Source organism: Crotalus tigris, unplaced genomic scaffold, assembly GCF_016545835.1.
Source record: "Crotalus tigris isolate CLP2741 ecotype Arizona unplaced genomic scaffold, ASM1654583v1 scf7180000024302.2721777, whole genome shotgun sequence".
NCBI lineage: Eukaryota > Metazoa > Chordata > Lepidosauria > Squamata > Viperidae > Crotalus > Crotalus tigris.
In genome coordinates, this window is record NW_024100474.1 from 924,127 (window position 1) to 937,466 (window position 13,340).

At 41.5% G+C, this 13,340-nt stretch overlaps 1 protein-coding gene across 1 annotated transcript in view; it reads left to right on the forward strand.

The window, feature by feature from the left end:
- LOC120299590 (tetratricopeptide repeat protein 7A-like) overlaps positions 1–13,340 on the forward strand; it is a gene marked incomplete at its 5' end in the record, with an annotated part of 113,592 nt that overhangs the window by 16,294 nt on the left and 83,958 nt on the right. The window contains 2 exons of the mRNA XM_039324543.1: positions 8,301–8,373; positions 10,350–10,510. Of these exons, the coding sequence (XP_039180477.1) occupies positions 8,301–8,373; positions 10,350–10,510 (234 nt within the window). The remainder of the gene's footprint in view (positions 1–8,300; positions 8,374–10,349; positions 10,511–13,340) is intronic.

Sequence of the window (13,340 nt, forward strand, 5' to 3'; positions counted from 1 at the left end):
TTATGACGTTCACAGTGTCCCAGGGTCACACGATCAATGCCTGTGGGGAGGAATCTGTGGGTCTCTGGGATGGGACTGGGGTGGGTGCCTGCCTTCCTTCCCTCCCTTCTCTCCCCTTGTCCCTTCCTTCTTTTCTTCCTTTCCTTCACCTCCCTCTTAGTCTCTTCATCCTTCCCTCCCTCTCCCATTGTCCCTTCCTTCTTTTCTTCCTTTCCTTCACCTCCTTCTTAGTCTCTTTCTCCTTCACTCCCTCTCTCCCACTGTCCCTTCCTTCCTTCCTTCTTTCCTTCACCTCCCTTAGTCTCTTCCTCCCTCCCTCTTTCCCATTGTCCCTTCTTTCCTTCCTTTCTTTCACCTTTCTTAGTCTCTTCCTCCTTTCGTCCCTCTCTCCCATTGTCCCTTCTTCCTTCTTCCTTTCCTTCACCTCCCTTAGTCTCTTCCTCCCTCCCTCCCTCTTTCCCATTGTCCCTTCCTTCCTTCCTTCTTTCCTTCCTTTCCTTCACCTCCCTTAGTCTCTTCCTCCCTCCCTCCCTCTTTCCCATTGTCCCTTCTTTCCTTCCTTTCCTTCACCTCCTTCTTAGTCTCTTCCTCCTTTCCTCCCTCTCTCCCATTGTCCCTTCCTTCCTTCTTCCTTCCCTTCACCTCCCTTAGTCTCTTCCTCCCTCCCTCCCTCCCTCTTTCCCATTGTCCCTTCCTTCTTTCCTTTCTTTCCTTCACCTCCCTTAGTCTCTTCCTCCCTCCCTCTTTCTCATTGTCCCTTCTTTCTTTCCTTCCTTTCCTTCACCTCCTTCTTAGTCTCTTCCTCCTTCCCTCCCTCTCTCCCATTGTCCCTTCCTTCTTTCCTTCCTTTCCTTCACCTCTCTTAGTCTCTTCCTCCTTCCCTTCCTCTTTCCCATTGTCCCTTCCTTCTTTCCTTCCCCTCCCTCTTAGTCCCTTCCTTCCTTCCCTCTTTGTCCCTTCCTTCCTTCCCTTCCATTGTTCCTTCTTTCCTTCCCTCTCTCATTGTCCCTTACTTCCCTCCCTCTTCGTTCCTTCCTTCCTCCTCCCCTCCATGCCCAGGAAGGGACAAGGGGAGGGGGACAGGCTGCCAGAGGCAGGGGATAGCTCCGCCCAGCTCACTTGCTCAGCTTCGCCAGAAAACAAGCCGCTTGCTAAGTTAGCAGAAGCCCCAGGATCAGCGCCGGGCTACAGCTGATTTGCACTTCTGCTAAATTAGCAAGCTAGCAAAGCTCGAGCAAGTTTGCTGGGCAGGAGCCAAGGAGAGCTGCTACAGCTGACCTGCTTCTTGCCTGCTCTGCAAAAGCGCAGATCAGCTGTAGAGGTTTGCCCCGATCCTGGACAAGAGGAAAGGAAGGAAGGACCGAAGGGACAAGGGGAAAGAGGGAGAGAAGGAGGGACAAAGATGGAGGCGAAGGGAAGGAAGGAAGGAAGGAAGGAAGGAAGGAAGGAAGGAAGGAAGGAAGGAAGGAAGGAAGGAAGGAAGGAAGGAAGGGACAAGGGGAAAGAGGGAGGGAAGGAGGGAAAAAGAGGAAGGCAAAAGAAAGGAAGGAAGGAAGGGACAATGGGAGAGGGAGGGAAGGAGGAAAAGACCAAGAGGGAGGGAAGGAAAGGAAGTTCCAGCCAGGAGAGGCTTGCCAGCCCAGCTGTCGAGAAACAGGAGAGTGCAAAGCCAAGGAGAAGAAGGTGGTGGTTTCCTCCCAAAGGGGGCTCCTTTTCTCCACCCCTTCCCTGGGTTTGTGGGGAATTTCTCATCACCAACACTGACAGGTGCTTCTTCGAGCACGCCGTGAGCTTTCTCGCCCCCTTTGCTTCTCCCCTCCCTCCCCTGCTTTCGTGGGGATTGTGGCACTCTTGGGAAGCTGATCGTGCTTTGGAGCTTAGGAGAGGAGGAGGAGTCCCTTCCTCCTTCCCTCCCTCTTTCCCTGTCAAGCCTTAGCAGGCTCAACATGAACAGGCGGAGGAGGAGTCGAGGATGGGCGGGGTGGCAAAGGAGATTGGTGGCCATCGCCAGACCTCCCGGCTGACAAGCGCATGTTCGGGAGTTGCCAGCTGACGGGTGCAGGAGTTGGGTGCTGCAGTGGCCTCCCTTTGCTGACCTGCATGCACGAGAAGAAGTCAATCCGGTTGCTGCACAATGAGTCTCTGGGGAGGGCGGGGCCTTGCTCTGCGCCTGCGCTCTTCATGCACCCTCTGCAGGGCACATTTGGTAGAGTTTGTGCAGACTGCCGCCAAGCAGCATATTTTTCACAAACAAGCGAGGTGGAGCAGAGGGGGGGAGGGAGAGAAGGCGGTTGACAAGCCTTGCCTAAGACCATCAGAAATAGTGTGTTTTCCGATGGTCTTAGGCGACCCCTGTGAAAGGCTCGTGTGACTCCCAAAAGGGTCACGACCCACAAGTTGAAAACCGTTGGTTTAAACTATACATAAGCACACCAGTTGTTTGACATCATTTAAGGAATTAAATGTGTTCTTAACAACAACTGTGTTTTGCTGTTCCAGTCAAGGACACACCAGAATAGCAAAAACATTATCTTGACCTGCTATATTGCTTCAGGAACAATAGAGGTGCTAGGTCATCTGCAACCAACTAAGTGGCTGAGGCTCAGCATGCTTCAGATCACCTTCATTTCAGTTTTCAAAGAGAGAACACTGTCTATTGTGCCATATGGCTAGTAAATCCATTTGGTCAAGGAATTAAAGGAGGAGTTCTTGCCAATTGCTCAACAGTTGTAGAATCTGCATTCTTCTTAGTTGCACAGAGGGATTTAAGATATGATAAGAATTCTTTTTATTTGTGGTTTCTCCCTAATGGCCAGGCTTACAAGGTTAAAGAAAGGGGAATGAATGCTCAGTATGCTGGGTATGTACATGCATGTTTTGAATATCTGCCTTTTTAAAAGGAAGCTGTATTTTTTCTAAGAGCTTTGATGGGATAAGATTTAATTTAGTATAATCTGTAGATAGCGTCCATCTGTTGGAGATTCTAAAATTTGAACTAGTAGCCTTTTCTTCTTGGGGACTATCTGTACTCTCAAGGTTTTAAGGCAAGAAAAACACAGGGATAATTTGTAACTCCAAAAGAAAAAACACACACACAAACAGCAAAGGAAAGCATAGCTTTTCATAATAACTGTATATTATTAAGCCCAATAACCAAAGCCAAGAAGGAAACTTGTTTATACAGTCTTGTCAGAACAGAGAGGTGTGAGGTTAAACCTGCCTCTTGGGCAGAAGATTTCCTAGGCATGATCAAAAGAACAATATGCTTTTTGTACCATCAATGGTTGTTTAAGAAAAGGGTAATTTTTGCTGATGCCATTGGTTTGGGTAATGCTGCTCTAGAGTAGGAAAAAATTCACCTGTTGACATTTGCTGCTGTACACAGTTATTGAAAGCAGTAAAAACCTGACCCTATCATGAACCTAGTAATAATCACTTCATATTCAGTTAAATTAGAATGACTCTTTTTCAGATTTTTTAAAACCAAGACATTCTCTTTAATATCAGGAGAATAGTATCACACTATGAATGCATTCATTCTAAATTGCTCAGAGCAATATTATTAAAGGCATTTGAAGTTTTGAAGTGCCTTCCCTTCCTCTATGTCTATGTCAAAGATTTAATCTTGACTATAATTTGCCTGCCAATTGGCATTCAACTGGCATATTATCGGGGGCTTGAGCTGAGCATCTCTCTGTTTGAAACATGAATAATATTTTAGAATTAGAATCATAGCAAGGAAAATATGTGAGGAATCAAAACATTATTTTCTATCAAATGGTCTTTGCACTGTAGTTCTACTTCTCTTGTTAATTGTGCTGTGAGGGTGATGGGGAACTCTGTGTGATTGGCTACTAATTTAAATCCAGCTTAAAATTATAAGAAAGGAAGATGGGGCAAGAGCCTTGAAATTGACTTTCTGAATCTGCCAACTTAAAAAAGGTAAAAAGTTCAAGACAGGTGTCTCAGGGTTCTTGTCTTCAGTCTTGGCAGATTTATAATTGAGACAGACAATTTTCAGAACATGGTGCAAATGTCTCCTGTGTCCAGGGCTAACAATTGAGTAGCAAGAAGTTTGTTACCACAGAAGGGTGAGAGGAGGACATCGAAACCCTTAGAACAGAGGTCTTCAAACTTGGCCCTTTTTTGACTTGTGGACTTCAACTCCCAGATTTCCTCAGCCAGCTTGTCTGGCTGAGGAATTCTGGGAGTTGAAGCCACAAGTCATGAAAGGGCCAAGTTTGAAGACCCCTGCCTTAGAACTAGTATGTCAAAGAGGCTGGATTGCTAGATAGTGCAGTAGCTCTCTTTCTTATTGACACTTCTGGTATCTCCAGTAAAAATAAGGTATCTATCTGAATTCTGTCCATCTCTTATACTGATAGCTCTAGCAGGCTGGTTGAGGGTCTAAAGGAGAGTTATCATCATTTCTCTGTTAGCACCATCAGGAGGTATCACAGTGTTCATTTGCTCACAATATTCCCTGCTATATCCAAATGTTTTGAATTTCTAGCTAGATAATTATTCCTAAACGCAGGTCTGTGCATATCAGTTGACATATCCAGTTTTAATGCAAATCTCTCTCTGTTTGAGGGGAGGGGAATGCAGTAATAGCTACAGTATTAGGTATTAGGTATACTATCTTTGGCAATGCCAAAGAATGTTCAAACTATCGCACCATTGCACTCATTTCACATGCTAGTAAAGTTATGCTTAAAATCCTATAAGCTAGACTCCAGCAGTATATAGATCGAGAACTACCAGAAGTACAGGCACGATTTCAAAGAGGCAGAGGAACTAGAGATAAAATTGCCAACATACGCTGGATCATGGAGAAAGCTAGGGAGTTCCAGAAAAACATCTACTTCTGCTTCATTGACTATGCTAAAGCCTTTGATTGTGTGGATCACAACAAATTGTGGCAAGTTCTTAAAGAGATGGGAGTACCAGACCATCTATTTGTCTCTTGAGAAACCTATATGCGGGTCAAGAAGCAACAGTGAGTACTGGACACGGAACCACTGATTGGTTCAAAATTGGGAAAAGGAGTCCAGCAAGGCTGTATACTGTCGCCCTGCCTATTTAACTTATATGCAGAGCACATCATGAGAAAGGCAGGGCTAGATGAATCAAAAGTTGGAATTAAGATTGCCGGGAGAAATATCAACAACCTAAGATATGCAGATGATACCACTCTAATGGCAGAAAGTGAAGAGGAACTAAAGAGCCTCTTGATGCGGGTGAAGAAGGAGAGTGCAAAAGTTGGCTTGAAACTCAACATTAAGAAAACCAAAATCATGGCATCTGGCCCTCTCAGTTCCTGGCAAATAGATGGGGAAGAAATGGAGGTAGTGACAGATTTTATTTTTCTGGGCTCCAAGATCACCTCAGATGGGGACTGCAGCCAAGAAATTAAAAGACGCTTGCTCCTGGGGAGGAAAGCTATGGCAAATCTAGACAGCATACTAAAAAGCAGAGACATCACCCTGCCAACAAAAGTGCGTATAGTCCAGGCCATGGCTTTCCCAGTTGCAATGTATGGCTGTGAAAGTTGGACCATAAGAAAGGCTGAGCGCCAAAGAATTGAGGCCTTTGAACTATGGTGCTGGAGAAGACTCCTGCGAGTCCCTTGGACTGCAAGGCGTTCAAACCGGTCAGTCCTAGAAGAGATCAACCCCGACTGCTCTTTAGAAGGCCAGATCCTGAAGTTGAAACTCAAATACTTTGGCCACCTAATGAGAAGGAAGGACTCACTGGAGAAGGGCCTAATGCTGGGAAAGATTGAGGGCAATAGAAAAAGGGGACGATAGAGAATGAGATGGCTGGATGGAGTCACTGAAGCAGTAGGTGTGAGCTTAAATGGACTCCAGAAGATGGTAGAGGACAGGAAGACCTGGAGGAACGTTGTTCATGGGGTCACAATGGGTCGGACACGACTTCGCAATTAACAACAACAACAATACTATCCCTAATACAGTATTAGGTATTATCCCTAGTATCCCTCATTAGGAAATATTGAGGAAGTATCTCTGATGCATGGAAAAGAAAGTTAAATCTATCAAAGACAAGGATACTCCACTTTGGTACTGCTGACAAGAAAACTCTATGATCACTGCTGTGTCATTTTCAGAAATTTGGATGCCAGATGAAGAGACTCTCAAGGTCGGGTAGTAATCTCCTAGTTACTGGAGAAGAAGATCAAAGTTTTACATGTATGCACTCTTAGGAGGGGAAATAGGAGGCAGGTAACAAAATGTGTGCCGTAACATACGAACTTGCATCAGACATTACAAACACATAACAGTAGAATTTGTGTCATGACATGACCATACTGTACATATGTTATCATTTTGAAGTTCTGGCAGGGATGATGCAGTCAGACCAAAGCCATAGGAGAGTCTGGTCACTTTTGCAGCCAGTATTGAAAGAGGAGTTATATGATCTGCAAGGATAAATACAACTGGAATATGAAATAAGAGATAATCAAAGAAAGCCTGAAATTGTCAAAGCAGAAAGAATATATACTAAATTCAATATCTTAGCATAAGTGAAGTTAGGCACAATGGAATATGTCAGAATAAGTGACTATCTAATAACTGTGCTATACAGATATGTACTCCTATTGATGACTCAAGGGAGGGATCCATCGCGGGACCTAATAGCAAATTGTAAGAGATGCCAAATACAATGTCAAGAAAGGATGTACAGCTTTTAATGGGTACTTAGAATGTAAATGTTGGAAAAATACAGAACCTGAAATCAAAGGAAGATTTGGATTGGTTAAGCAAAATAATTCAGGACATCCTGACCTGATTTAGGCCTGCTATACTTGGTTCGGGAGATCGAAGGCTCTGATATTTAGAGAGCAACCACAGTCCTTGTAACAATATGAATTTTTAAAGACTACCTGTGATTTTCAGTCTGCAAATTCTTAGCATTTGACTTCAGCTCATTGCTTAACCTCAGTTTTGCCTACTTTGGATATTATTTCTCATTAAGCTTTCTTTGATAACATGAATTTGAACTGGATTTGCTTGATAGATTTATTGTAGCAATAACCAGATACAAGAACCACTTAGGTGTAGTGGGTAAGATCATCAGACTAGAAACTGAGAGACCATGAATTCTAATTTTACTCTAGATTCAAAACCAACTAGGTGACCTTGGGTCAGCCTAGGAAGGAGGCAAGGACAAACCACTTCTGAAATCTTGCCAAAAAACCCTGCCAGGCTGCCTTTATTATTTGGGTTCTGTTTAAGTTTGACAGCCTTTAACAGCAAAGAAGAACCTCCATTATATCATCTCATGGCTATGCTTTTCAGTATCAGAGCATATTGATGATACCTCACCCCAAACCAATCAAAATGTCACCTGAACCAATGCACCTACAGATTACCAGAATATCCTTGAAAGACCCTTTGCATTCTTGAAAGACCTATGCATTATTATTCCAGATGGTGGACATTTATCCATGCAATCATATCACAAGAGATTGAACCTGAGATCATAGCATCTATTCCATTAACATTCCTTTATTACAGAAGGATGTAAGCATCATGGTGGATAAATCCACCAACAGCTCATAGCTATGACAGCTATCTGGTACATCCAAATATGGAGGCAGTGTAACATTCAAGTCTGGTTGCAAAAGGGGGACCTCAAATTTTATCTCTGAACTTTGCAGAACACTAATTTTTGTATGAAACAGTTATGATTGTTAGGTTGATCTATTGGGAGCCTTTTTCATGCTTTAATATTCAGGTGATATGTGTTATGGTTTGTTTGTTCACACACAAACATTCATTTCTACTTTCCTTTAGGATTTGCAAGCATTCATGGGCTTCCTGATACCGCCACATTTAATTCTCACAGCTGATTTAGTTGACTAATCATCTAGCAGGGCTGATGCTATATATACTTCAAAGAATTTCATGGTTGAGTAGGCTCTTGAATCTGAATCTTCCTAGTCCTAGAAGTTTACCCACCTACATTTATTAGGTTTCACATACCACAGTTGCTCAATGCCACAGAGTTTGATGGCTGAATGGGTGCTGAAACTTAGTTCTCTCTGATATAAATTTTAGATGTTTTCTGCTTTCCCAAATGGGCTTTTTCAGATCAGACTTTTTTTTGATGCAATTTGTAAAGCTTTAATGAAGTATCACTATATAATAACCGCTCACTCCATTAAAATGGGTGATTCTACTTTGTGGTTGATTGTAAGAGTTTTTATCTATCCCTGGTAAATTTATGGTAAATAATTTTTGCACTGCTGCAAAAGCTACATTTGTGTTTTACAGAGCTCATCACTTGGCACCTGAAGACCACCAAATTATCCTCTATATCTCATTGCAGCTGGCTCTTATTAGGCAGGTAGGTAAAATTTCTTTGGCATAGATTTTTACACTGGTCTTTCTTCAGGGTGCTTCAATTGTTTTTAGGCCCATTATTGCATATTGCTATTTACATATATTTTGCTAACTTTCTGATGCTTGAATTATAATTTTATTAAGTCTCTTCTTATGCATATTTATGGAAGACATAAAATGATTGGAAAAGCTTCTAGATGAGGGTGGGCAACTTGTAGTCCTTCAGATGTTGCTGGACTATATTTTATACTATTCTTTTTTTAAAAGATATTTTATTGGTTTTTTAATTCTTAAGAAAAAGTACTCAGGACACACCGTGGTGTTTGGGTAATCAGACATTCAAAAGTAAAAACATAAATAAACAACTCAACTTAATACATTCACTGTCCCCTCTCTATATCCCTCAAATAACATAATACGTTTAAAATATTCCATTTCTAAATTAAATTTCTATTACTACTAAACCTGTTTTAAAACTTTATCAGTTTACAATTACCATAATCAAATTTAACTTTAAATCAACAAGTTATCAATTCAGGTATCCCTTCCAGATGTATTCTAGTTCTTAATCTCTCTCATCCCTCCTTTTATCACCAATCTCATTTATTTCTTCTTCCACTACACAATAGCTTAAATAGTTAAATAGTTTTTTCAGAGACTTATGCTTTTTAAGAAAAGATTTTCTTTGAACTAAATTTGGAATTGGCTGCTTCTTGCGATTAGTGTTGATTGAAAGTTATTGTTTCACTAACTTTTAGTGTTATATATTGTTGGTTATATACCAGAACAGTCTGGAGGCCCCAAATGCAGTTTAGGATACCCCCCTAATATATTATAAAAATCAATTGATATTTGGGCAGAATTTTCTATACTCATCCTATTTTTCTTCATTTAATTGCATGTAAATCTTTAAACCATGCTTGAAGTATAGTTTGAGGCTGCTAGCTAAAACATTTAAAATATTCTGCTTTTGTCAGAGTAGCTCATAGTAAACATTTTAATATATGTTAATATTCTGAATAATCTAAAATATCTAATGTATTCTCTTTCTGATTAACCAAAGGGTAAATGATACCACTAATGTATCTGGCAGATTATATGCCATGATTAAAACTTTCATCAGTCAATTTGGTGGCTACTGTTAAAGGAGCTAGATTAAAATAATTGTTCTGTTAATTCCTTGACTTCAAGGTAAGAGTTTAGAAGCCCACTGAGTTTGTTTTTAAGCCTCTATTACTGGTGAGTTCCTGTCATTTAGCAAAATAATTTAGAAGGTTGCAACATTTCATGCTTTCTAAAGTTAAAAAAAACTACCTGATAGATGGCAGCACCGTTGTTTTAAAATGACTTCCCCTTGGAGATCAGACTTGTCCCTCTTCTGTAGGTTTTCAAATTTTGGAATTATTTGGAAAGAAAATTCTTGATTTACATTGCATTGCATTGACCTGTTATTATTCTTTTTTACTTTCATTTTTCTAGTCAATTATGTTGGGATTTTTACCACTGATATTTTCATTGCTATTGAGTTGTATATCTTGTAGGTCAAGATTTAGTTGAATTCAGAGGAGTGTAAGTTCAATAAATGAATAAATAAATGTAAAGTAGGTCACCCTTTGTTTATAGTGATGCATACAAGACATGGTTAAATTAAAAAGGTAACGCGATTAAGAGATCAGTTGGGTAATAACTTTCTTCCTGTTTTTGTTTAACTGCTTTGAAAATACTTGTCACCTGCTACTATTTAAATACTATTTAAATAACTGAAGTGTTATTTTATAGGATTTTAGGATTGTATAAAAATGTTTTAATATTCTTGCTGGGGAGTTCAATTACTCCTTGCAATTAGATTTTAATAACTCTGCCTTTGCTGATATTTTAGCTTTAGGACTCTTTTTATTTTGTTGTAGTCAAAAGGCCAGAACAAATGAAACTGATCTGAAAGGATGAGTAACTGAGCAATCATTTATATTTATTTTGCAGATTTGTGATGCAATAGAACATCTCCAAGAAGCACTGAAACTGTGTAAGGATGATATGAATTCTCTTCATTTGTTGGCCCTCCTTTTTTCATCACAAAAACACTACCAACATGCATTGGATGTAATCGATGTGGCCCTTGCAGAATATCCTGACTGCTTCCAGTAAGTGTTCAGAATATATTCCATGTCTCACCCATTTGTGCACATTATGGAGGAGTGATGAGGAAGTTGTGCAATCCAGATGCTGGGTTCTACCCCCTACCCAACAATCCCAGCTGCTGGTTAGTACAAATGGGGGACCAATCCCTCCATTTCTGGTCTAAAGAAAGGCAGTATTTTCTATACTGTAAACTGTAATGCAGATAAAGATACCTGGGAGAACATACAACACTAAGAAGAATGCAAATGTTAGACGTACGGGGCAAAAGTGCAATCTGAAACATCTATAGTTAATAGATTTATGATAAAGGAGCAAAAAATTATGATAAAGGACTCATTTGGGGAGACATTAGTCATTTTGTGCCTGTTGTAATGATTTCACTTACTATTAGGTAGCACCCTACATTTCATAAGACAACCAGTATTTTTTGTCAAATCCACTCTTCTTTCTATTAAGATCAGCTAAAAAAACCCTCTGCTTTTTTCTCTCTGTCCAAGATAATGATATTACGCACAGGGCAGCTTCTTGTTTGTGCTGAACCCAATGTTGTGGAACATTTCCTGGATCCCCAGGCTTAAAAGAAACAGAAGCAATCTTTTTCTTGGAGGCTTTTACTAATATTTTGTTAGAGAACTTCCGGAATGCATTTGAGTGAAAGCAAGCAGATATAAAACGGTGAATGTTTTCAGTACAGTGAATTCATACAAATCCTCTTTGGCAGATAAATCCTTTTGTTAACAAAAATGGTAACAGCAATAATAATAGCACAGGTTTTCAGTACAGTTATACTTTTCTTTTATCCAGTGGCTAGCCTTGAAAAATATGCTCCCAAGTTTTCACTAGGACTGATTCTAAAACAGCTGGATGTGCCTATTAGCTAATATCTGCAAGAATGCCAGCTATAGCTTCTGTTCCAGATAACTAAAGGCATATTACTCTATTTTTTTTTTTAAAAGGGGGGTGGAAGACAGGCAGCCCACCTGAAGTACAGCCTGGAAAAGAAACAAAACTGTCACAAAGGATCCAGCATAGAATTCATTAATTATCCACCAATAATTGTAGTTGCAAAACTGAAATGAAAGTAGGCAAAAAACCCTGTAGTAACCATTGTTAAAATGCAATGTCACTTTATCCTTGTTGGTTTGATCCAAATCATTGGAGCCATCATATGTGCTTACTTTAGGCTTCTTTAATCCAGTGTCCTTATCTGACCTTTTCAGTCTGGGTTCAGGCTGGACTATACTACTGAGATGGCACTCATGGCATTTATGGATGATCTCTAGTGGTCCCGGACATAAATGGTACAACTGTCTTGGCTCTCCTGGATTTTTTGGCAGTTTTTCATACCATAGTATTATTCTTCTGGACTGGAGGGATTATTTTGTGGGTTATCCTCCTTCCCCGTGGCTGGTTCTAATTAGGGTGGCAGGAGGGATAGGCCCAGCTCCTTGTAGTATGGGGTGCTCATGACTTGGGTCTCTTATTACTCCTCTTTGCATGAAATAACTTCAGGATCTGTAGTGTAGCACATTTGGAGGATAAAAAAAGGTCTGTTAAAAAAGAGGTGGCTGTTCATTTTCAAAATCGCAGCCACCATCTTGACTTTTTGACCCAACATAGATGGCCCTACAATAAATATATCAGTGAAATATGCTTCACTGCATTTGATCCATTGTTCCACTCTCCATACTGAATGCAACTAATAACTTCTAAACCAGTGGTTCTCAACCTTCCTAATGCTGCGACCCCAACCATGTGGTTGTAAGTCGAGGACTACCTATATTTCCCTACGGGCGGGGCAGGAGGAGGCATGCACGCTCCGCCTCCTCTCCTGCGGCTGCACGCGGGCCGTCGCCCAGCAACCGCCTCAGCCCGGGACCGCCGCGCATGCGTGGTGCTGCCCCCTGCACCGGCCGAGGTGTAGCTGGCAAGCGGCAGCGATGGTGCAGGCCAACCACCGGCTGGGCCACCAGCTGGCCCAGCCCAAGGGAGGTAAGGCACCCACCGGGCCCCACGTGCACCAGCAACCCTCCCTGCGCCCGCCGGCCTCCCACCTCCCACCTGTGGCCCTTTTTTAGTAGTTGCTCAGCAGGGAGGGGTGGAAACGTCCAGAAAGCTCATCTCAGCTGCAGACAACTTGCAGCACCGTTTGCAGAATGGGGCTTTTGGCGGGCTCAGCAGGGCAGAGACAGCCTGGACAATTTCTATTGGCTTTTGAAAGCCAGTAGAATTAGACTCTATTCAAGAGAGTCTATTCTATTGGCTTTTGAAAGCCAATAGATTTTATTGGCTTTCGAACGCCAATAGAATAGAATCTCTTGAATAGAGTCTATTCTATTGGCTTTCAAAAGCCAATAGAATAAGAGGGAGTAGCATAGCTAAGGAAAAGGGGGGGGAAATGGCGGACTCCGTTGTTTGGCGACCCTCGTGAAATGGTCATTTGACCCCAAATGGGGTCGTGACCCACAGGTTGAGAACCGCTGTTCTAAACAGATTGGGATGTTTCAAGAAGGTCACATAGGAAAAAAATCTTGAAGTGGGGCTGAGATATGAGCACATTAAAATCTTTTATTGTGCTGGTACTCAAGGAAAGGCTGAATGAGTGTGAAAGTCATTTATAATATTACTTTCTTCAGATAGAAATGAGTATGCGTGTGCAAAGAACCGAGAGCCTGACAACTGGAATGTCAGAAGCAAAACACCAGTGGCCCCCAAGGGAGAAAATAGGAGTCAGAACAATGGCAGCAGTGTTGCAACATTCATTGCAAGCCCACCTTTTTTCCATGTGCACTGCAATATCATAGGCACCTCCAAAGGGGTGGAGCTTGCAGT